At 42.4% G+C, this 21,071-nt stretch overlaps 3 protein-coding genes across 3 annotated transcripts; all 3 read right to left on the bottom strand.

Moving 5' to 3' along the window:
* Positions 1-251: 251 nt before the first annotated feature.
* Positions 252-1,636, bottom strand: LOC132286296 (23.5 kDa heat shock protein, mitochondrial-like). The gene is made up of 3 exons (XM_059788611.1): positions 1,358-1,636; positions 813-1,232; positions 252-557 (listed from the first exon to the last, which is right to left on the bottom strand). Exons 1-2 carry the CDS (start codon positions 1,509-1,511, stop codon positions 835-837), a joined length of 552 nt encoding a protein of 183 aa, XP_059644594.1. The 5' UTR covers positions 1,512-1,636; the 3' UTR covers positions 252-557; positions 813-834.
* Positions 1,637-14,035: 12,399 nt separating this feature from the next.
* LOC132285690 (small heat shock protein, chloroplastic-like) lies at positions 14,036-14,836 on the bottom strand. The gene is made up of 2 exons (XM_059787881.1): positions 14,702-14,836; positions 14,036-14,594 (listed from the first exon to the last, which is right to left on the bottom strand). The coding sequence occupies exon 2, from the start codon at positions 14,564-14,566 to the stop codon at positions 14,186-14,188; it is 381 nt and encodes a 126-aa protein (XP_059643864.1). The 5' UTR covers positions 14,567-14,594; positions 14,702-14,836; the 3' UTR covers positions 14,036-14,185.
* A 2,431-nt stretch (positions 14,837-17,267) lies between these two features.
* On the bottom strand, positions 17,268-18,526 carry LOC132283542 (23.6 kDa heat shock protein, mitochondrial-like). The gene is made up of 2 exons (XM_059785506.1): positions 18,122-18,526; positions 17,268-18,040 (listed from the first exon to the last, which is right to left on the bottom strand). Exons 1-2 carry the CDS (start codon positions 18,300-18,302, stop codon positions 17,634-17,636), a joined length of 588 nt encoding a protein of 195 aa, XP_059641489.1. The 5' UTR covers positions 18,303-18,526; the 3' UTR covers positions 17,268-17,633.
* Between the last annotated feature and the right edge of the window lie 2,545 nt (positions 18,527-21,071).

Raw genomic sequence — 21,071 nt, 5'->3', positions numbered from 1 at the left:
ATTGCTATATTCATAATCCAAAGCTTCTTTCTCCATGGAAAGATCTAAAGGTGCAATTAACTCTACTCATTCCTTTCACTCCTCCGATTTTCGTATTTCCTGCATATTGGATCAAGGCTTTTGAGCTATTTGTTAACAAGTCCCAGTATTGGAATAGTTGATCATACCATAGATAATCAGTGTTAGGACACTAAACATGACCAGTAAAGCTCAGGAGTGCCCTCTCCTCTATAGACTATACTATGGCCATATTGCTTAGAATCAGATTAGAGATACTAAATTAATAAAGGTAACTGATCAGACACCAAAGAGATTCGATTTACAATGGTGAATGGCACACCCAGCCATATAACAAAAGTGTTGATTAAAACAGAAAACTACAAACAAAAAGCTGTGTACATACTTATTTTTAATGTGAAGACTAAACAGAAACAACACAAAATGCTCACCTTTCTCAGTTTTTGAACCACCCTCTATCATACCAAAACCAGTAAACTTGGGTATCTTATCTCCCAAAACAGCTAGTAGCTCCCTCCAACCTCTTCATTTCATCCATTCTGCACCCAAGAAAAGTAACACTAATTGGAACCACATAAAATGCATCAAAACACAGCAGACCTTCATTAAAAATGCAATTATACTATACATACACACACACGAGTAATAAAAATAAAATATAGAGAAGTAAAATGATTTAAGAGATTTTAAATTAAAGAAGCCAAAAACAGCATCAACACAAAATTAACATATATATATAGCAGCAAATACAAAAAAAATAAACCAAATTCTTTGTTCATATAATTAAGAACTACCTAATTCAATCCTTTACACGTTTCATTTCTGTGGTGACCGGGCACGAAATCCGATCGGCGGCGGAATGAGAGTTGGGTCCTCCATCTCCTCAGGTCGGAGTTTAGGAATCACCATCTTCAGAATACCGAGCTTCAAGGTGGCCTTGATGTCGTCCGTGTTGTAAAAGCCCGGAGGAAGATCAACTACGCCGGTGTAAATCCTCTCTGCGATACGCTCGTCCTCTTCAGGATCAATCTCTGATTTTCCTTTGATATGGATTTCGTTGTTTTTGACCTTTACATCCAGACCGTCTTTCCCAATCCCAGGCATGTCAACTTTCACAATAGCCTCTGCTTCATATTCCTCCACATTACCCATTGCTCTCAGACCTTGAATCAGGAACGGGTGTGTCATGCGCCCCATCAAAGAGGACTGAAGAGCTATATATATATATACACACACACATGAATGGAAATGAATCACAACACAGTGAAGAAAGGAGTCAATAAAATCACTAAATAGAAAGAGTTTCTGAGAGATGGAGCTGATGAGTACGACTCATTACCTCTTCCTCTGGAGCACTGGGACTGAGTGTGGTCGCTGGGAGCGGCGGATGAACAGAATGAGTTATAACGGCCGGCGACAGGAGAGGCGGACGCCGTCCATGAACGGCTTGATCGGAGGAGGATCTGTGCAACGGTGAGGATTTTGGAGGCCATTGATACGATGTGTGATGGGTGAAGGTAAATATCGATCAAAACAAAGGAATAGCAATGAAAGCTGCACCTACCACCTCTATTGGAATCAATCACTGATTCAAGGGTAAATTCTAGATACTCTAGGGTTTTTCTGTGGGTATGAAAAAGGCGCAGAGTCGGGACACGTGTCAGCCAACCGTTGGTATAATTCTGTCTCCACAACTGTACAAAGGGTAGGCTAAGGTACTTTGCAGGAGTAAGTCCACACGAGTTTGTTTACAAATTACACCCCTACGATGATTAATTTTGGGATTCGTGAAGCATATCATATTGTATGGTACATGATTCATCTGTATTCGGGTCCTCCTAATTATCAAAAAAATAAAATAAAATAAAATAATTTAATTAGATAAAGCATATCTAGTCATCTAAACTCCTCTGCATCAAAATTAAAAGAACAGTGCCATAGAAAACTCAAGTTAAAAGATTAATAGATCTCTATTATTTATTTTAAAGTAGTAATATTTACCTCGAATTGTTGTAATAAATTACTTGATTTAATAATTTTTTTTTTAAAAATTAAGTCTAATAATTTACTACAACTATTAAATATAAAAAATATTATTTTTTATTTTAAAATTGATATGACCCTAAATATATATATATATATATTACACCAGACAAATCTGATATATGTCCTTCCAATCCTCACCACCCTTTCTTACTGCAAGTAACAACACCACCACCTTTCCTGCAGAGCAAATACAGCGAATGCAATTTTTTGGAGAAATAAAATATTTAATAAATATTAAAATCAATACAACATTTTTAAATATGATTTGATATTCTTAAGAGGATCACTTCAAAATTCATGTTCGACAAATTGATATGTCCACTTATTTTGGACAGCATGCTTAATGCTATCTATTTATCCAAGCATTGAACAAGTTTTTGAACTTTATTGCATTGGTAAGTACAATTCAACTAAAAATTCAAATGTAAATTCAGAATTTTTCCTTAATGTCAAAAGTAGGTTAATTAAAATGCTTAATTCACTTTGACTAGGTCACAATTTTGGACAAACCAATTTAATTAGATCACGATGTTCTAATAACTTGTCAAAGTAATTAGAATATTATTATAAACTTATAAGGAATAGAAGGAGGGTGTGAAGGGAGTAGAGCCGACAAAGTTCCCTTCAAATTCAAACCCTAATCCACCTAATACTGTTCAACACCATAACCTTCTAAAAGGCCACTCTTTCCGGTGCTGTTGCCCTCCATGTTATTAAATGACCTAATCAGTTTGAGTGAGGGTAGACTAGACTCATTCTATTTCATTAGTTACTCGCAATCATAGTCCAGCAAGCTCAATTTTCACCGATCATCATCTTCCCTAGGGCTTCTTACCGGATTGCTCACTAATACCCTCAATTAACGGCCAAACAAGCCGTTAATTGCAGTTATTAGGTTGAAACTGGTCCTGGGCCTTTTCCTTGTTGGGCTAATTTTTGGGCTTTTGTTTTCCTTCATTTGGTTTTTGCCCAATAGGCCCACTCGTGTAATTATTTCCTTTTATTTAACAAATTTGCTTAAAATTCCCAAAAAAAAAAAAAAAAGGCTCAATATTAGTTTTCTTATAATTAATTATCCCAAGCAGATTTAAAATAATCTTGAGTTTGATTTACTTCAATCTTGCAGTGTGAAATTGAGTAGTTCTTTTTTCTTTTCTATTTTTTAAGATTTCTTACTTTGGGAAACAATTCGGACAGGCTCGACCCAACCCAACCTCCAACATATATAGCCTGAGCCCGTGGTTATGCATTTGGATGGGATGAACTCAGAGGAGTTGTTTAATTTGGGGGTTTGATTTTCTAGGTCACTGCGAATATATATTGTGGAGGGAAAAAAACTCCCTCCAATAAAAAGCGCACACGTCACCACTACCCATATCTACATTCCAAGGACATATAAGGCCCATCATGCTCAAGCCCAAATTGAGGGTATTTACAGCCCAAGACCATTGTTATTTATCCTCCAACTTCCATCAAGGCCGAATCAAGAAGTCATCAGCCCAGCTTGTCGTCAGCCCAGCGTATGAGTATTTAACATCCGGCCTGTTACCCAAGCCCAGCCGGATCAAAATATATTCAGCCCAAGAATGCACAAATCGTACCATTTGAAGGATTTACGGTAGAAGGAAAATTCGGATAGGAAGTTCTGTACAAGGCAATTTCTATGTATGGAAGATTCGACAATGGAAAGAACTCTATTAGAAAAGAATGGTTATATAGAAAGAATTGGAGGGCAAGCAACGCGAGTCCTACCATAATTTTGCAATCTTTTGTATATAAATAGAGGCTAAGACCTCCAATAAAGGATCAAGCAATTCTACGCTTCTCTACACACTGTTCTTATTTATTTTTATTGTTTTTGAGTGAGTTGTTTTATTTTTCTCAATCATTATTGGTTGGGCGAAATTTTGCACCTACACTTTGGCGCCGTCTGTGGGAATCATATAGAAATATACTCCCACTTGTTCTTCAAATTAAATCCTTTAATCATGTCTGGAATGTCAAACGGAGAGTCAGCAATGAATCAACAGATAGAATTGATGCAAAAGATGCGAGAAGAGTTCTTGCACCAATTTGAGACACTCCGGCAAGTAAACGATACGAGTGTCGCCCAGATAGCTGCGCTTCAGCAGCAGACTCATACGCTGCACACGGCCATGGCCAGGCTAACGCCACAACCACCACCAGGCGATGCTACGGCACCACCCCCCACCCGGAATTTACCTCCAGTTCACGAGCCTCTAGCCAACGAGACACCACCCAACGGGGCTCGACCTAGTGAGGTTCAGCAAAAGCAAGGGACGAGGTCCGAAGCGGTTGCTTCGAATAATCTCCCGCATCGCATACAGGACGAACAGGCCGAGTCCAGCCATAGGCTTACGGTATGGTCCAATGGCGTTCCAGATGGCGCACGTGTACAAGATGCCTTCGACGAAAAGAAGCTCTTGAGAGTCCAGACACCAGCCGAGATGGCTAGAGAGCACAAGAACTCCTTGGTCAAGACCCCCTTTACTGACGAGGTGTACCTTGTGGAGAGGCCGAAGAAGTTCACTATGCCATCCTTCACCCAGTTCGATGGGGCAGGAGACCCCTCTCGGCATCTCGATCATTATGCGCAAAAGATGGCACTGGACGATCATAACGATCCGTGAATGTGTAAGGTTTTTCCTACCAGTTTAACCGGAGCAGCGTTAGAATGGTTCAGGAATAGGCCACACAAGTCTATCCTTGACTATGAGACCTTGTGCACTATGTTTTTAGCCCAGTATTGCGGAAATAAGAAGCAGAAGAAAAGTATCGCCAGCCTTTTCACCATAAGGCAAAGGAAGGGAGAAACTTTGCAAGATTTTTTATCCAGGTTTAACATGGAGGCCTCGGAGATAGCAGATTGCCATCCTGCCACGGCAATCGAAACGTTTAAGTTGGCAATGATCCAGGGAACCAAGTTTCACACATCCTTGGTTAAATATTCCCCCCCGGATATGCAGACTTTGAACGCTAGGGCACAAATCTACATCCGGTTGGAGGAAAACGTAGCCCACCGTGCACAGCACGCTACCCTCGTCACGGTGGAAAACAAGTCTCGAGAGAAAGCTGCGAGTACAAGGATGCAGAAGGTTCCTCATACCGCCACACAAGTCACCCAAGCGTCTGAGAAAAGGCGAAGGACAGAGGACAGGCTTACCCCTCTCCGTACTACCTTGGCGCGCCTATTCCAAGAGAATAAGACGAGGTTCGCGACTCCTCAGCCCATGAAGCAACCCTTGGAGCAGAGGGACAAAAGCAAACATTGTGCCTACCATAGAGATTATGGGCATACCACCAATGACTGCAGGTCCCTACAGCGACAAGTAGAAAGCATGATAGCGAGAGGAGAATTGGTGGAGTATCTCGCCACGAAGGAGTACGTAAAACCTCGGGAGGTTAACCCTCGACGGGTAGAGGGCGGTCAGGTAAAGGTTATCCATGCTATACACGGAAGGTCAGAGGATGATGAAGAGTCTGAAGAGTTGTACAGATCCAGGCTGAGAGAGGCTCATAAGTTACGAAGAGTGTCTTCGGTCAACACGGTTGCGCCAGGTAGCATCAACATTGGATTCGGTAACAATGATCTTTCTAGAGTCCAGCGCCCGCATGAGGACCCCTTGGTCATCAGCCTCCTGGTAGCGAATTACATGATCAGGAGAGTGCTGATAGATCCGGGAAGTAGCGCCAACATCATTACAAAAATAGCTTTTGATCAGTTGGGGGTTTCACCATCGTCCATCAGGCCAACTTCCAGCCCCCTAATGGGATTTGATGGTACTAAGGTGAATCCGCTCGGGGTGATTGATCTATCCGTTACTGCAGCAAAGAGGACTCTGAAGGAAAACTTCGTCGTAACAGAAATTCATCCATCTTATAACCTCATTATGGGGAGAGGTTGGATCCATCGTATGAACGGAGTCCCCTCTACACTTCACCAAGTAATGAGGTGTTTATCCCCGGATGGCAGAGAGGTCATCGACCTCTTGGGAGACCAGGTTGCTGCAAAAGAATGTTACATGCTAACGCTACATGAAGCAAAGAAAGCGTCAAAGTCACCTCAGTCAGAGGCGAATCCCAAAGACACGATCAAATAGCAGTTACAGTATCCTCTGCCCAAGTATCTCAAGGCAGAGGAGGAAGCCGAAGTTGAAGCACCTACCGAGGAGTCCCTCGAAGCTGTAGAGGTAGTCCTCGGAGACCCCCAGAAGATCACCTACATTGGCTCATCTTGCACAGCCGAAGAGAAAGAAGCATTGATCAGGGTCATTCGGTGCAATTCGGATGTCTTTGCCTGGGATCACTCGGACATGGTGGGGATCGATCCTGCAGTCTCATGCCATAGTCTGAGGGTTAACCCAGAGTTCAAACCAGTCAAGCAGAGGCACCGACGGTTCGCACCTGAACGGAATCGCATAATAGCCGAGGAAGTAAATAAACTATTACAAGCAGGATTCATTCGAGAAGTGCAATACCCGCAATGGCTCTCAAATGTAGTAGTCGTTCAAAAGAAGAATGGGAAATGGAGGGTATGCGTAGATTATACCAACCTTAACAAAGCTTGCCCAAAAGATAGCTTTCCTCTGTCCAAGATTGATCAAATGGTGGATGCTACGACGGGTTATGAAAGGCTCACATTCCTCGATGCATACTCCGGCTATAATCAGATTCCCATGAATCCTGAAGATGAGGAGAAAACCGCTTTCATTACAGAAACAGGCACTTACTGCTACAGAGTGATACCCTTTGGTCTAAAGAATGCCGGAGCCACCTACCAACGACTTGTCAATAAAATTTTCAATAATCTGCTGGGAAATACGGTCGAAGCCTATATCGATGATATGGTGGTCAAAAGTATACGGAAAGAGGACCACCCAAAGCACCTCCAGGAGGTCTTTGATACTCTCAAGAGATACAATATGAAGCTGAACCCCACCAAGTGCTCCTTCGCCGTCTCGTCAGGACAGTTCCTTGGGCACGTCGTGAATAAAAGAGGAATAGAAGTAAGCCCAGCTCAGGCAAAGGCATTAATACAGAACCAGGAGCCGAAAACCCGCAGGGAAGTGCAAGTTCTAATCGGCCGAATTGCGGCTCTCAGCCGGTTCATATCCCGATTATCTGATAAGTATAAACCTTTCTTCGATGCTATTCGATCCAAAAACAAAGATATGTGGGGACCCCAGCAGCAGGAAGCTCTCAATCAATTGAAAAGCTACATGACAAAACCCCCAATCCTTTTTGCTCCAATGCCCGGGGACACTCTCATCCTGTACCTGGCAGTATCAGCTGTAGCAACAAGCGCAGTGTTGATCAAAGAAGGAGGCAAGGTTCAACACCCAATCTTTTACACAAGCAAAACGATGACGGATGCCGAGACACGGTACAACAAGACAGAAAAGGTAATCCTGGCGTTAATTTATGCCAAGAGGAAACTTCGACATTACTTCGAGTCTCACAGCATAGTGGTACTTACAAATCACCCTATATGGGCTATCCTAGCTAAACCAGACCTGTCTGGTTGAATTACAAAATGGGCTATTGAACTTAGCTCTTTTGACATCACCTATGCACCGAAGGTATCTCACAAGGGGCAGTCAGTAGCGGATTTCCTACTAGAGTACGAAGATCAACTTGAGGAACCGACACTTCAAGAGCCATACTGGGAGTTACGGGTTGATGGCTCTTCCAACCGGAAACGAGCAGGGGCCGGTATTGAAATCACAACACCCGAGGGTACCAAGCTGCAGCAGTCAATTTTGCTAGATTTCCCATCTACCAATAACGAGGCCGAGTACGAGGCGATGCTTGCCGGACTTCGGCTAGCTAAACAGCTGCAGGTACGATGTTTAAAAGTTTTTAGTGACTCACAGCTTGTGATCAATCAAGTGACAGGGCAATATTCTCCCAAGGAGGAACGTATGAAGTCGTACAAAAATGCTGTAGAGAGTGATATCCAGGAGTTCGATCAAATCGAGTTCCATCAGGTACCACGAGATGAAAATGCCGAAGCGGATCGATTGGCCGCAGCCGCATCATCTTCAAATGAAGAGTTGATTCGGCTTGTTCCAATCGATGTTCTCGAAGAACCCAGCATTAATCCCCGGCAAGAGGTGATGGTGATCCCGGAAGTACCACGCGAGCCCTGCTGGATTGATCTAATCGAGGCCTACCTTAAGGAAGGGGTTCTCCCGAATCAGAAAGCTGAGGCAAGGAAGCTTAGGCTTACTGCAGCTAAGTACGCAATCATTAATAACCAGTTGTGCCGAAGGTCATTCTCCTGTCCCTATCTCAAGTGTTTAACTCCTACTGAGGCTCTCACAATTCTAAAACAAGTTCATGAAGGAGATTGTGGAAACCACTCCAGAGGAAGATCCCTTGCACACAAAATTCTAACCCAAGGTTATTTCTGGCCATACTTGGCTCGGAATGCCGAGGAATACACAAGACGATGTGATAAGTGTCAGCGCCATGGTCCAATAAAGCACCAACCTGCTGAAGGTTTGCACGCCATGGCTAATCCATGGTCGTTCGCCCAATGGGGAATTGATATAGTAGGACCATTACCCAAAACCATGGAAAAAAAGGAACATGTGCTTCTGGCTACGGATTACTTCACCAAGTGGGTGGAAACTGAAGCCTTCTCTAGCGTCACCCACGAAGAAGTAAAACATTTCATTTGGAGCAACATTATTTGCCGGTTTGGGGTACCAAAAGTCATTGTAATGGACAATGGTAAGAACCTCGATAACAGAAGTACAAGGAAATTCTTTGGCGAACATGGAATCCTGCAAAAATTGGCTGCAGTTAGTCATCCACAAGGCAATGGGCAAGCTGAAATAACTAATCGCACGATATTCGGGTGCTTAAAGAAAAAGTTAGAGAAGTTGAAGACAAAGTGGTACGAGAATCTCCCTCAAGTGTTTTGGGCCTATCGAACCACTCCAAGGTGACCCACGGGAAAAAGCCCATTTGCTATGGCATATGGATCCGAAGCTGTCATTCCTACCGAGTCCATAATCCCAACCCTTCGGACATCCTTGGTACTGGAGGGGAACAATGAGCAACAACTTGAACATAGCCTTGATTTGGTGGACGAAAGGAGAGATGCAGCAGCAATTCGTCTCGCGGCATACCAACAGCAGGTGTGTAACAGTTACAACAAACGCGTCAGATTCAGGAGCTTTGTGGTAGGCGATTGGGTTTTGAAGCAGGAGACAGCTCATGTAAAGAAACTGGAACCTAATTGGACCGGCCCCTACAGGGTTACCGAAGTAGTAGGGAAAGGAGCATATCGTTTGGCCGAAGCTGGCGGACGTCCCATTGCGCGTCCTTGGAACGCAATACACCTAAAAAGGTATTTCCATTAGTTAAGTTTGTCCATTTTGCTACAACTTCTTCACAAATAAAGCTGTGTATATCCACAGTCAGCCAAGCTTTTCTTTATTTTGCTTCTATATTCAGTATCACTTTCCTCTATTTTTGTTTCTTTTTATAAAAATGGGGGGCCATACTATGCATGGCATTCGTTTGATTTTTTGACACAAAACAAAAATTCGTCTGATTTTTTGACCAAAAACAAAAAAGCACAAAGCAACAAAACATGAGTTATGGCCTGTGCTTAAACCTTTCTATCCCACATCGACAAAAAAGTATGTGCCACGTTCTGTTATATATGAAAATATTCAAATAGTTAATCACGGTGTAAGGAGGGCCCACTGGTATTTAAGGCTGTCAAGCTCAATACCAGAGGCATTCCTTACACCGACCTTTTTGACAAAATTTAGTCTATGTCCCACATCGAATAGAAATAGAAAAGAAATGCGGTTCATATATGCGTGGTCCACAACATTTGGTTGTCAAGAAGGGAGTATCAGTGGAGGCAGGTCTCTAAAGTCAACACTTGGAAAACTTCACAGCCACTGTTACTCACTTTCTTGGCCTCCTATCATTTTTGAGTCCTCGGCCTCATGATAAGTGGTTTGAGGAAAAATATAAAACAAACCTCCCCTCAGGCTCAGCGCCGGGGAGTAATTCATTCGCCTCGGACCTTAAGTGTCCGGTTCGGCACAACCTCCCCTCAGGCTCAGCGCCGGGGAGTAATTCATTCGCCTCGGACCTTAAGTGTCCGGTTCGGCACGACCTCCCCTCAGGCTCAGTGCCTGGGAGTAATTCATTCGCCTCGGACCTTAAGTGTCCGGCTTGGCAAAACCTCCCCTCAGGCTCAGCGCCGGGGAGTAGTTCTCTCGCCTCGGACCCTAAGTGTCCGGCTCAGCAAAACCTCCCTTCTGGCTCAGAGCCGGGGAGTGATTCATTTAAACCTCCCCTCAGGCTCAGCGCCGGAGAGTAGGTCATTCGCTTCAGACCCTGTGTATTTGGCTCAGCAAAAATCTCGCCTCGGACCCGAAGTGTTCGACTCGGCGAAAATTTCACATCAGACCCTAAGTGTACGGCTCGGCGAAATTTCACCTCGGACCCTAAGTGTTCGACTCGGCGAAAGCCCCCCTCCGGCTCCACGCCAGGGAATGGATAATTCGCCTCGGATCCTAAGTATCCGAGACAGCTTCGGACCCTAAGTGTCCTATTCAGTACTAGTCCTCCGCACTCAGTGCCGAGGAGTAATTCGCTTTAGACCTCTGGTACCCGGATCAGAACTCTTTCCACCAGACTCCAAGTGTTTAAAACCCTGTGGATGCGGATATATCATAAGTTCATCATACTCCACCTCACATCAGGAACACATGAGAAGGAAAGAGTATGTATACATCTACCACAGGCAAGTAAAAGGCAAGGAGGGTTCATTTAACAGTTAAATCATTGTCCATATGAATCATCCTGCGATATCAACTAAACTATTAAAAGGATCTCCTTCTTCCCACAATCCTTGCGTTTTCACGGATAGCATAAATCCGAAGCATAAAGACAATGTTTAGTGTTTAAACACATTACCAGACAGAGAAATATGAACAGTATTAAGAGCATACAGCAAAAACAAGTCAGGCAAAGCCTAAAACGAAAAATTATATTCATTATCCCAAAACAGGCTGTTCATAAAAACAAAATACATGGCTCTACTTCCTCTTCGGATCGAAGGGAGTAGATTCAAAAGCATCCACTACATTAGGACTTGAGGTAGGAGGAGTTGAAGTCGCAGGAGCAGGGGAGCTAGGAGTACCCTTCAAGTGCGCCTTCACCATCTCGGCAAAGCGGATTTCAGCTTCCAAAGCCTCTGGCCCTTCATCGTATGGGAAGTGCACCCCCACTTTCTTGTCAAAAGCGTCCGAATCCATCGTCTTAGGGCCTGAGCCCTGATTGTAGCCAGACCGGAACGCTTTAGCACTAGCCAGGTGCGCCAGACAAGAGTAGCGCCCCTGCATTTGCTTCCCCGCCTTGAAGCAAGTAGTAAGAGCCTCGGTCAGGCGTTGAACCTCGGCCTGAAGAGAATCCACCTTAGCCTTAGAGGCCGACAACTGCCTCTTGTACGCATCCTTGGCTTCAGAAGCTATATTCAGATTGGTAGAGGCAGTAGTGGCTCTCTTCTCTGCATTGTCAAGATCCTTTTCCAACTTCTTGATGGAGAGGGATTGAGCTTCAGCAGTGGCGCAGAAGGCCATGGTGTGGTATAGACTCTGTTTAACAGGGAAGCAAATATAAGCATAAAGAGAAACATAAGCAAGTAAGAGTAACTTAATGCTGAAGGAGCAATGTGAACCTCTATGGCCCGGACTGGGGCAGAGGGGAGTAGTTGCTCCAACCCCATTTGGCTGATGGCTTCCTCGTCCTTTGGGAGCCACATTCCTCGAGCCACCGCCAGTGCAACTGAAGGGTCTGTAATCACAGAATCCCCTGAGTGCAGGACTGACCTATCAGCCCTGGTGAAGGAAGGAGTCCAAGGAGCCCCAGTCTCAGCCAAGACAAAGGCCCTGACTTCATCTTCAGGTTCGGCCTCTCCAGCCTTTTTCCCTCTGCTTTTAGAAGGGACCTTACCCTTGCCAGAGGATGAGGGGTTGAGGCTAGATTTCTTCAATGGTGGTTCCTCAATCTCCACCTCATCCTCAGTTGATCCAATGACGACCAAGGGTTGGGCATCTTCTGCTTTCTTTTTTAAAGCCTCAGCCCTCTGTATCTCCTCCTCAGTCATGGGGAAACTGTCAAAGGATGGTAGAGACAGATCCATAAAGTCTGCAGCAACGGCATTGGAGGCAATGTCCTTGAGGTTTGAAGAAGTTAGCAGGTCCTCGATAGGCGAGGGGTCACTCCAGACTCGTTCCTCAAGAAAAGAAAGTCTGTTCCTTGCTGCGGAGGATGGGAATGTAGCTGAAAAAACACTAAGAAACTCATAAATACGACGAAATATTAAGACTTGGCAAGGAAAACAGCCAGAACACTTGGTATGAAGGGAGGTTAAATATTCTATACCTAATTTCCCGAATTTGCGCGGGATAGGGAGCGCAATTGATTGGGACACGAACCATTTTCCTTTAACTACAACCATCCTTTCTTTCCATTTCTTTTCGGATGAAGGGAGGTTCGTGCATATCCTCTGATGAAGGGGAGAAGTAAAAAAGAAGCGACCAGGCTCGGTCCCATGCTTAGATATATTGTAAGTAAGCAGAAGGTCGGCAAGGGTCAAATCTAGAGCCTCTAATTTCCGGCGCACCAACAGTGCCGAAGGGATGCGAAAGAAATTATGATTTACCTGAAGGGGGGCGAGACCTAGCTTATTGAAAACTAAATGATAGAAGGGATGAAGAAGGAATCGGAGGGCGTTAAGGTGCCCTACCGAAAGAAGCAACTCATCCTCCTCAATTCCTTCGGCGGAGGTGAAATCGGCACCCTCGGGATATTCTGCAATTTCTACTCCCTCAGGAATATCAAATTCTTCCATTACCGAAGCAATAGAGAACTTGATGCGGCGAATAGAGATGATTGCTTTCTTCTCTTCATGGGTAAGAACATAATCAGAGCCTGAGGTGGATGTTTCGGTTGGGAGAGGGGAAGTACCTAATGGATTCAACGAAGGGCGATCTGTAGAAACCCTAGGAGGGGGAGCCCTAATGCGAACGGGGGAAGATGAAGGTGTGGATTCAGAATCCCCAAGGTTTGCACGTTCAGGAGTAGATGAAGTACTCATAATGAAAGATTGAAGAGAAAGATGCGAGACTAACCTGACAAAGCGAAGGAAGCGATGGAATGAAGGACGCAGAAGTGCAGCAAGGGTAAATGTAACTCTTGCAAAATCTTGTGTGACGGAGTAATAACGAAAAACCACGAACCGTTTCTGAAGCGAAGTAAAAACCGATTTCAATTCCCTCTTTAATAGGAGCCGTCACTCAATTAAAAATGGAATTTGGGGTAAAGTGTGGAGGGAAAAAAACTCCCTCCAATAAAAAGCGCACACGTCACCACTACCCATATCTACATTCCAAGGACATATAAGGTCCATCATGCTCAAGCCCAAATTGAGGGTATTTACAGCCCAAGACCATTGTTATTTATCCTCCAACTTCCATCAAGGCCGAATCAAGAAGTCATCAGCCCAGCTTGTCGTCAGCCCAGCGTATGAGTATTTAACATCCGGCCTGTTACCCAAGCCCAGCCGGATCAAAATATATTCAGCCCAAGAATGCACAAATCCTACCATTTGAAGGATTTATTGTAGAAGGAAAATTCAGATAGGAAATTCTGTACAAGGCAATTTCTATATATGGAAGATTCGACAATGGAAAGAACTCTATTAGAAAAGAATGGTTATATAGAAAGAATTGGAGGGCAAGTAACGCGAATCCTACCATAATTTTGCAATCTTTTGTATATAAATAGAGGCTAAGACCTCCAATAAAGGATCAAGCAAATTCTACGCTTCTCTACACACTGTTCTTATTTATTTTTATTGTTTTTGACTGAGTTGTTTTATTCTTCTCAATCTTTGCACCTACATATATATATATATATCCCTTTGCAATTAAAAAAATTCCAAACTGATTGTTCATGGATATATACATAGCAGCAAAGCAAACAGACATTAAATTTATAACAATAGTCAGTTGTAAGTTAACTAGAGAGTAAATTAAGATCCAGCCAATTGTAATTCTATCCTTCACACGTCTCTTTCCCACGGTAGCACGACGTCGGGGGCGCCGTGAAACTTGATCGTCGCGGCATTATTGGGAGTTGAGCCTTTCATCTTCGGAATCACCGTTCTTAGAACACCCAACTTAATGGACGCCTTGATTTCGTGTGTGTCGTAAAGACTCGGAAGAAGATCAATCGCGCCTTTGTATATCCTCACTGCCATATCCTCTTCATCTTCTGCTTCTTTCTCTGCCTTCCCAACGATGTGGATTGAATCGCCTTTGATCTGAATGTCCAGACCGTCTTTCCCGATTCCAGGCATGTCAATCCTCACTATTGCCTCTGACTGGTATTCCTCTGCATTGCACATCGCTTCCCGACCTTGAGTCATAATCGGATGTCTCATCCTTGCTATCAAAGTGCTATGAACAACTCTATGTACATGTGAATCAAACACAACACACAGTAAACGAAGGAGTCAAGAAAATGGCTAATTAGTAACAGATCTATAGACATATGATGAGTACGACGGAGTCGTTACCTCTTCCTCGGTAGAACTGGGAGCTGAATGACTTATAACGGCCGGTGACCGGAGAGGCGGCGGCCGACGTCAATGAGCGGTTTGATCGGAGGAGGAGCTTTGCAACGGTGACGCATTTGGAGGCCATTGATGTGAACTCTCTGAGGGTTTGTAAAAGTGACAGTGAGATGGGAAGTATTACTAGATGGAAGGGAACAGATGCAGGACACGTGTCATCCATCAGTTGGAGTAATTCTGCCTTCCCAAGGACAACTGTCGTCCCGAGTTTGTCTACAAGTGAATTTCGTAATTGGTGATGCATATCATAAATGTATGATAGAAGTTTTTGAACCTGCGCTGAAAAATTCTACTAATTTAATTGAAATGTTTCAAGTTTCAACATACAAATTCAATTGTAATTTCAAATTTTTCCCTCGCACCAAAAGCTAATTAAAATGCTAAAGAAATTCCATTTTGACTTGGTCACAATTTTGGGCAACTAATTTATTTGAATCACAAATTTCCTTTTAACCTTTGTCAGAGTAGATGGGAAATTATTATAATCTTACACGAAAAAGAAGAAAGGTGCAAAGGGAGTACAACTGACAATAATTAATCAAAATGTTTCTTTTCTATTCAAATTTAAATGTAGAATAGTCAATCAATAATCACCCGGGTAATAAAGGTGGCTCATAAGAAATACATTAATTGAATGGTGCATTTGTTATTTAATTAACCTTTGCTTAATGATTAATCAAGTGTTGACTGTCACTACTTTACAATTCTAATGCAAATTTAACGGACTAATTGAAATGGTTTTACCTTGAAAAAAATTAATAATAGTATTACAAAAGAACAATAAAGACCAATTTAGTTTGCGCATTAAAATTAATGAATAGTTACCTTAATGAAGTTCATATTATACATCTCTATTATTTATTTTAAATTTGCATTACTTAATTGATTGGAATTGGTGTTAGAAACTGTTGAATTATTTGTACAAAGTGCAGACAAAGGAGAAGTAGCTCTAACGGCGTGCTTTCAGTTTCGGGTAACATTCTTGGTTGCCATTTGCGAAGCAAACAAATGACACCAACTCTGAATTGTGTAACTTTTACCGTGGCAATGCCACAATAAATAGTATGTATAATGGTCCCTTCCTTCAACTGGATTTTGTAAACTGAATATCATTGATGCTTTTTTTAATGGAAGATCACTCAAATGCGGCAACAAATAGTATGTATAATTTTTACTTTTGAAAAAATTGAAATCAAAAGTAAAAATTATATTTAGTCAAATATTTTTACTTTTTTGCTTTAAAGAATTACTTTCTAATTTTGTAAAGAATAGAAAAAGTGAAAAATTTTGCTTTCTCTGTTTTCTGTACTGTCACAAGGAATTACTTCTTTACTGTAGCTCTCAGATTTTCTCTCTCTCTCTCTCTCTCTCTACAGATTTCATTTTACTCCTTTGACTCCATTTCTGCTCTACTGCTTTTTTTATTATTAATTGTCTCTCTATGTGTTATTTGGTTCCATTTTAGAGAAAGAAAGTGAGGATAGTTTAGGGAGAGAGAGATGGGGCTCTCTGCGACTGTGTAATGGCAATGGTGGTTCTAAGAAGTGGATTTCTCTGTGTTCGTTTCTGCTTATGTTACTGTTCGTTGGTGTCATGGCGAGAGTGAACAAGGATGAGATCTCTGAGACAAGTTTCTCTCTCTAAACTCACTCATACTTTCTCTCTCTAAATCCCCCTGAAGGTTTCTCTCTCTGAGTTTGTGTTCTGTGAAATTGAAGGTTCTTTGAATGTATGAAAACCAAAGATTCTTTGTAGTAGTAATCTCTCTCTAAATTCTCTGTTCTGAGTTCATTTGAGCATAGAGAATCGTTGCAATGCTCGGTCGATTTTTGTGTTTGTATGATTAATTGCTTGTTTGGTTCGAAATTTATCTGCATTACATGGTTTTATCAGCAAAATCTTGAGAGTGTTCAAGATCTTTTAGGGCTTTTTTGAATTCAAGAAAGTGTTTGTAAATCTTTGGGAATCTGTGGTTCACTAACTATTTTTTTGCAATTTTACTCTACGAAATTCGGTGTTAGAGAGAGAGAAAGAGAGAGTTCATAGAGATTTAATTGTGTTCATGAGGTCTCCAGACCCAATTGAATATTGGAGGAGCTGAGGTCAGTTGAAAGACCCAATTTACACTTTGCTTCTGGGTTGAGAAACTCAATTGAATAATGGCTCGCCGGAGCAGATTAGTCCAGTGTTGAGAGAGAAAGTTAACAGGAAAGCAAAATTAATATCAAAATTATTAAACTTATTTTTTCTACTATTAAAATATTAAAAACAAAATCCCCTTATTAAACATCATTTTACTTTTTATTTTATCTCAAAAAAATAAAATTAATTTTACTTTTAAAAAAAATAAAAAATAAAAAAATAAAAACGTTAATTAACGGGTCATAGTGAAACTTGCGTGTGGATATAATTGAAGCCTACTACTGTCTTTCTCATTAATGTTCCTTTTCTATTCTTGTGAGATGTAAGTTAAAATTTTCTTTTTTCCAAAATTTTTTCTTATTATTACTTTGTACCTAGTTGAGTTGATAACTTTTATTAAAATGGCTATGTTAAATATTGCTTAATTTGATGTTAACATATTTTTAAAAGAAACAATTCATAAAAAAAAAAATTAAAAAAAGTAAAAGAAAAGAAAAGCACTTCAAATTCTCATAATGTCTCATATAAAGGCTGACCAAACTAAGTGCATATGAGATACTAGTGCCCATTTAACACTAAGATTACTCTCAATCGTCGTCTACGGATTGAATTAAAACAGAGAAGCAACATTTCAAATATATTTTAGTTTACTAAAATAACTACAACATTAACAAAACCCTAATCAAGCTAACCACCTAAAGACTGAAAATGGATGTGTCTCCTTGTGCCAATCTCACTCAATCTCGATACAAGCGACGTCGTTGTTGCCCTCCATTGGCTTGTGCTTGTGCTTAGGGATCACAACCCTGAGAACACCATTTTTCAGAGAAGCCTTGATCTGATCGATTTTGAACCTTCGCGGCGAGACGGCCAGGCTGGTCGAGATCGTCCTCCTTGGGAGCTCATTCAGTATCATGTCACCCTTTCGGTCTTCCGGCAAGAATTTTTCGTCCTTCTCTCCTTCCTTTCCGGTGATGTACACAGACTCATCCTCGTACCACAGTTTAAGACCTTCCTTGGAAATTCCGGGCATGTCCAGACGAGCGAACAAGGCGTTTGCATCTTCCTTCAAGTCACAGGGCTCCATTGGTCCCTGTCTTTGGTACGGATGTTGCAAGAACTTGAATGATTTGATCGTACCTGAAACAACGCAAAAAATAAAAATCACACCGATATTTGTAAAATCCAAAGACGGATTTTCAAGTGTTTGGTACTGCTTACTTCGGAGATGATCTCCGGATATTTGTTTGCCGGAGTCGCTAGTCGGAGGCGTGGCATGGAAGAGTCGAACGGTGGCGCCGAACGGAGGAACCACCGGGATCGGACGGTTCAGGCGGAGGAGGTTGACAAGGAATAGGCTGGAAGAGCTGGGTCTGCTGATAGGGAAGCGAGATAAGGCCATTGAAGAGTTTCTAGGTCTTTCTGTGTTTTCTCGGAGAGGGGGGTTATCGAGAGAAGAGAGAGTGTGGGAAAAAGGTTAGAGATGGGGTAGAGTGGTAACGTGTTTAAGGGCAAATCTAGTGGGGGCTAATATTAAACAAGGAAAATTGAGGTTCTGAAAAATTTCAGAGGGATTAGGGTTAGATTTTAGAAGGAGAGAAGGAGTGAGTTCTTTTATTTGTGCAAGATTAGAAATTTAGGAATACTTTGTACTTGGATTTAGTGATTGTTTAGGGCTTGTTTGGCTTGAGCATATTTGGTTAGGGCTTTGTTTTAAAATTGTGACTTATATAGTGGGCTTGTTTGAATGGATTAAAATTAAGGAACTAATACTACTACTCATTTTTTCTTTTTTAAAATATTGGGCTAAATATACCTATATTAAAAAAATAAATATAAAAATAAAAATTTTGGTGGGGGGACCCAAGCCTCCTCTTGGACGTGTCAGTTTTTGTTTAAGGTGCGTTTAGTAACATTTTCGTTTTCTATTTTTGCAGTCGCAAAGAAACAGAAACATAATTTAATTTTTCAAAATAAAAATAGAAAGTAAAAATAACGTTTAATTATCTTTTAATAACAAAAAACAAAAAGCACTATTTAGTAAAACATTTGTTACAAAAAAAAAAAAATTAGAAATTTTTTTAATTTATTTTTTCATCCATCTATCAACATCTAACTTCCAATCACAATAAAAAATACAATCTAAAAATGAAATATATATATATATATACAGGGCAAGATAAGCGTACAATTGTATAATGTATATGAGGAGGCCTGAGATGACATGGGCCGGATATGACTTGCAAACGTGACATCCGGTCCGTACAGATGGGTCAGGCCCATAGAAAGACACTGCCATATGGGCCGAACGCGAATAAGCCCATCAAAGATGACCAGGACTCATGGAGGAACGGGCCTAGATCCAGCAGTCCATTAACATTTGTAAACATTTATAAATAGGAGAAGTAATGGAAAGAAAGAGGGAGATATTTTTTGGTTGAAATGCAAGAATTCTAGAGAGAGAAAGGGAGAAGGAATTTCTTGTATCTTCAATTGGCGCCGTCTGTGGGAGTCGTGGAAGATTGGTTGATCAATGATTAATATCGCGTGGATTCAGACCAATCCGGGTGATCGAGACTCGATCTTTGGGAGTTGGATCCAGATCTGAGCGATTGTGACCTACTCTGGAGGAATTTTAGTTCCTGTTGCTTTGGCAGAAGTGGCTTCAGATCTACGCAATAACGAGTTGTTCGATTGTGGCAGGATTTGACGGATTTAGAATTCGGACAATTCAGATCTCGTCAACCGTGAGCATAATTCGAAGAATTCGAAACAAGATCTGAAAAATTCCCACTCACGAAGCTCGGATCTACTCACGAACTTGAGATTAATGCCTTTACTCTGTTCAGGAATAATGATAGGTGAAAGCTCCAATCCGATAGAGGCTGTCTAGCAAACGAAGCTTGAGGAGTTGATGAACTTGATCGAGGCTCTCAAAAAAGAGAATGCAGAATTGAAAGCTGGAATGCAACATCAGCAAATGCCCGCGGTTTCGCGTCCACCTCCGGCCGGAGAAGGAGGTGTTCAATCTAATATCGCGCATCAAGGCGAGCAGGACGAGAACAGTCAGTCAACTCTCCACCGTGATGAAAGGAGGATGGATGATTTGCCGCCAAATGCTCGTCGAGTTGAGGATCACGAAGGATCGACTCACATTGATCCGCGACATGAGCAGATCAGACAGAACTAAGCCATGACCTTCGATCCGCATCGGGAAAGGTTCAACCGAGAGGAGGTGATAGAGGTTGATCGCCGCCAAGTTGCGTCGCCTTGGCAAAGAGAGCTCATAGAGGAACGGTCGTTCGATTCGTCCTACCGGCCCTCCATGGCTACAATCACTCATCGCGGTTCGGAGAGCAGAACCGTAGCTCACAGAGCTACCACTGGGCGCCAAAGAGAGAATGAAGCACTCCGATCCGCAGCTCGAACGGTTGATTCACCATTCACTGACGAAATCCTGAATACCCCGCATCCAAGGAAGTTTGATATGCCAGTATTTATTCTGTTTGACGGAACAACCGATCCGATCGATCATGTGTACCATATCCAGTTGAAGATGGCCCTGAATACGGAAAACGACGCTTTAATGTGCAAATGTTTCCCTACAAGCCTAGCTGGACCGGCGCTCAGCTGGTTCAAGAACTTGCCTAGGAGCTCCATTGGTAGCTTCCGAGACCTGTGCGATCGGTTCAGAAGTCAGTACTATGGGAACAAGCGTCCGCCAAAGGACATCTCAAGCCTATTCACAATGAGACAGCACAAAGATGAACGTCTCTAGGCTTTTCTCACCAGGTTTAATCTCACTAAGAGTATGGTGATCGAATGCCACCCTTCTACAGCGGTTCAAGCCTTCAAGTTAGCCATGACACGTGGCACTCCGTTCCATACCAGTCTGGTAGTGAACACGCCGACGACTATGGATGAACTCAATGAAAGAGCCGACGGCTTTGTGCGCCTAGAAGAAGAGGAGGCAGCCAATGCTCGGACAGCGTCGCTCGTGTCGACCGAGGAAAAGTCCAAGGTACAGATCAGGCAGAAGCAGGCTCCGCCGCAGCGTCAGACCTCCTGGAAGGCAGAAAAGAGGTCCAGGGAGGAAGAGCTGATCACTCCGCTGAAGGTCACTCTGGCGAGGCTATATCAGGAGAACAAAGATAAGTTTCATCCACCACTG

Source organism: Cornus florida, unplaced genomic scaffold (assembly GCF_030987335.1).
Source record: "Cornus florida cultivar Cherokee Brave unplaced genomic scaffold, ASM3098733v1 CherokeeBrave_3.0.0_Hap2_Chr11, whole genome shotgun sequence".
NCBI lineage: Eukaryota > Viridiplantae > Streptophyta > Magnoliopsida > Cornales > Cornaceae > Cornus > Cornus florida.
Note: the sequence above shows the minus strand (reverse complement) of the source record. Positions and strands in the feature narration are given on the sequence as shown.

Excerpts from the sequence above, each read along its gene's own strand:
- LOC132283542 (XM_059785506.1), bottom strand. The coding sequence starts at position 18,302 with ATGGCCTTATCTCGCTTCCCTATCAGCAGACCCAGCTCTTCCAGCCTA. Across the intron at positions 18,041-18,121 it reads ATCCGGAGATCATCTCCGAA|GTACGATCAAATCATTCAAG; the intron begins GTAAGCAGTACC and ends GCGTTGTTTCAG.
- LOC132285690 (XM_059787881.1), bottom strand. The coding sequence starts at position 14,566 with ATGAGACATCCGATTATGACTCAAGGTCGGGAAGCGATGTGCAATGCA.
- LOC132286296 (XM_059788611.1), bottom strand. The coding sequence starts at position 1,511 with ATGGCCTCCAAAATCCTCACCGTTGCACAGATCCTCCTCCGATCAAGC. Across the intron at positions 1,233-1,357 it reads CCAGTGCTCCAGAGGAAGAG|CTCTTCAGTCCTCTTTGATG; the intron begins GTAATGAGTCGT and ends ATATATATATAG.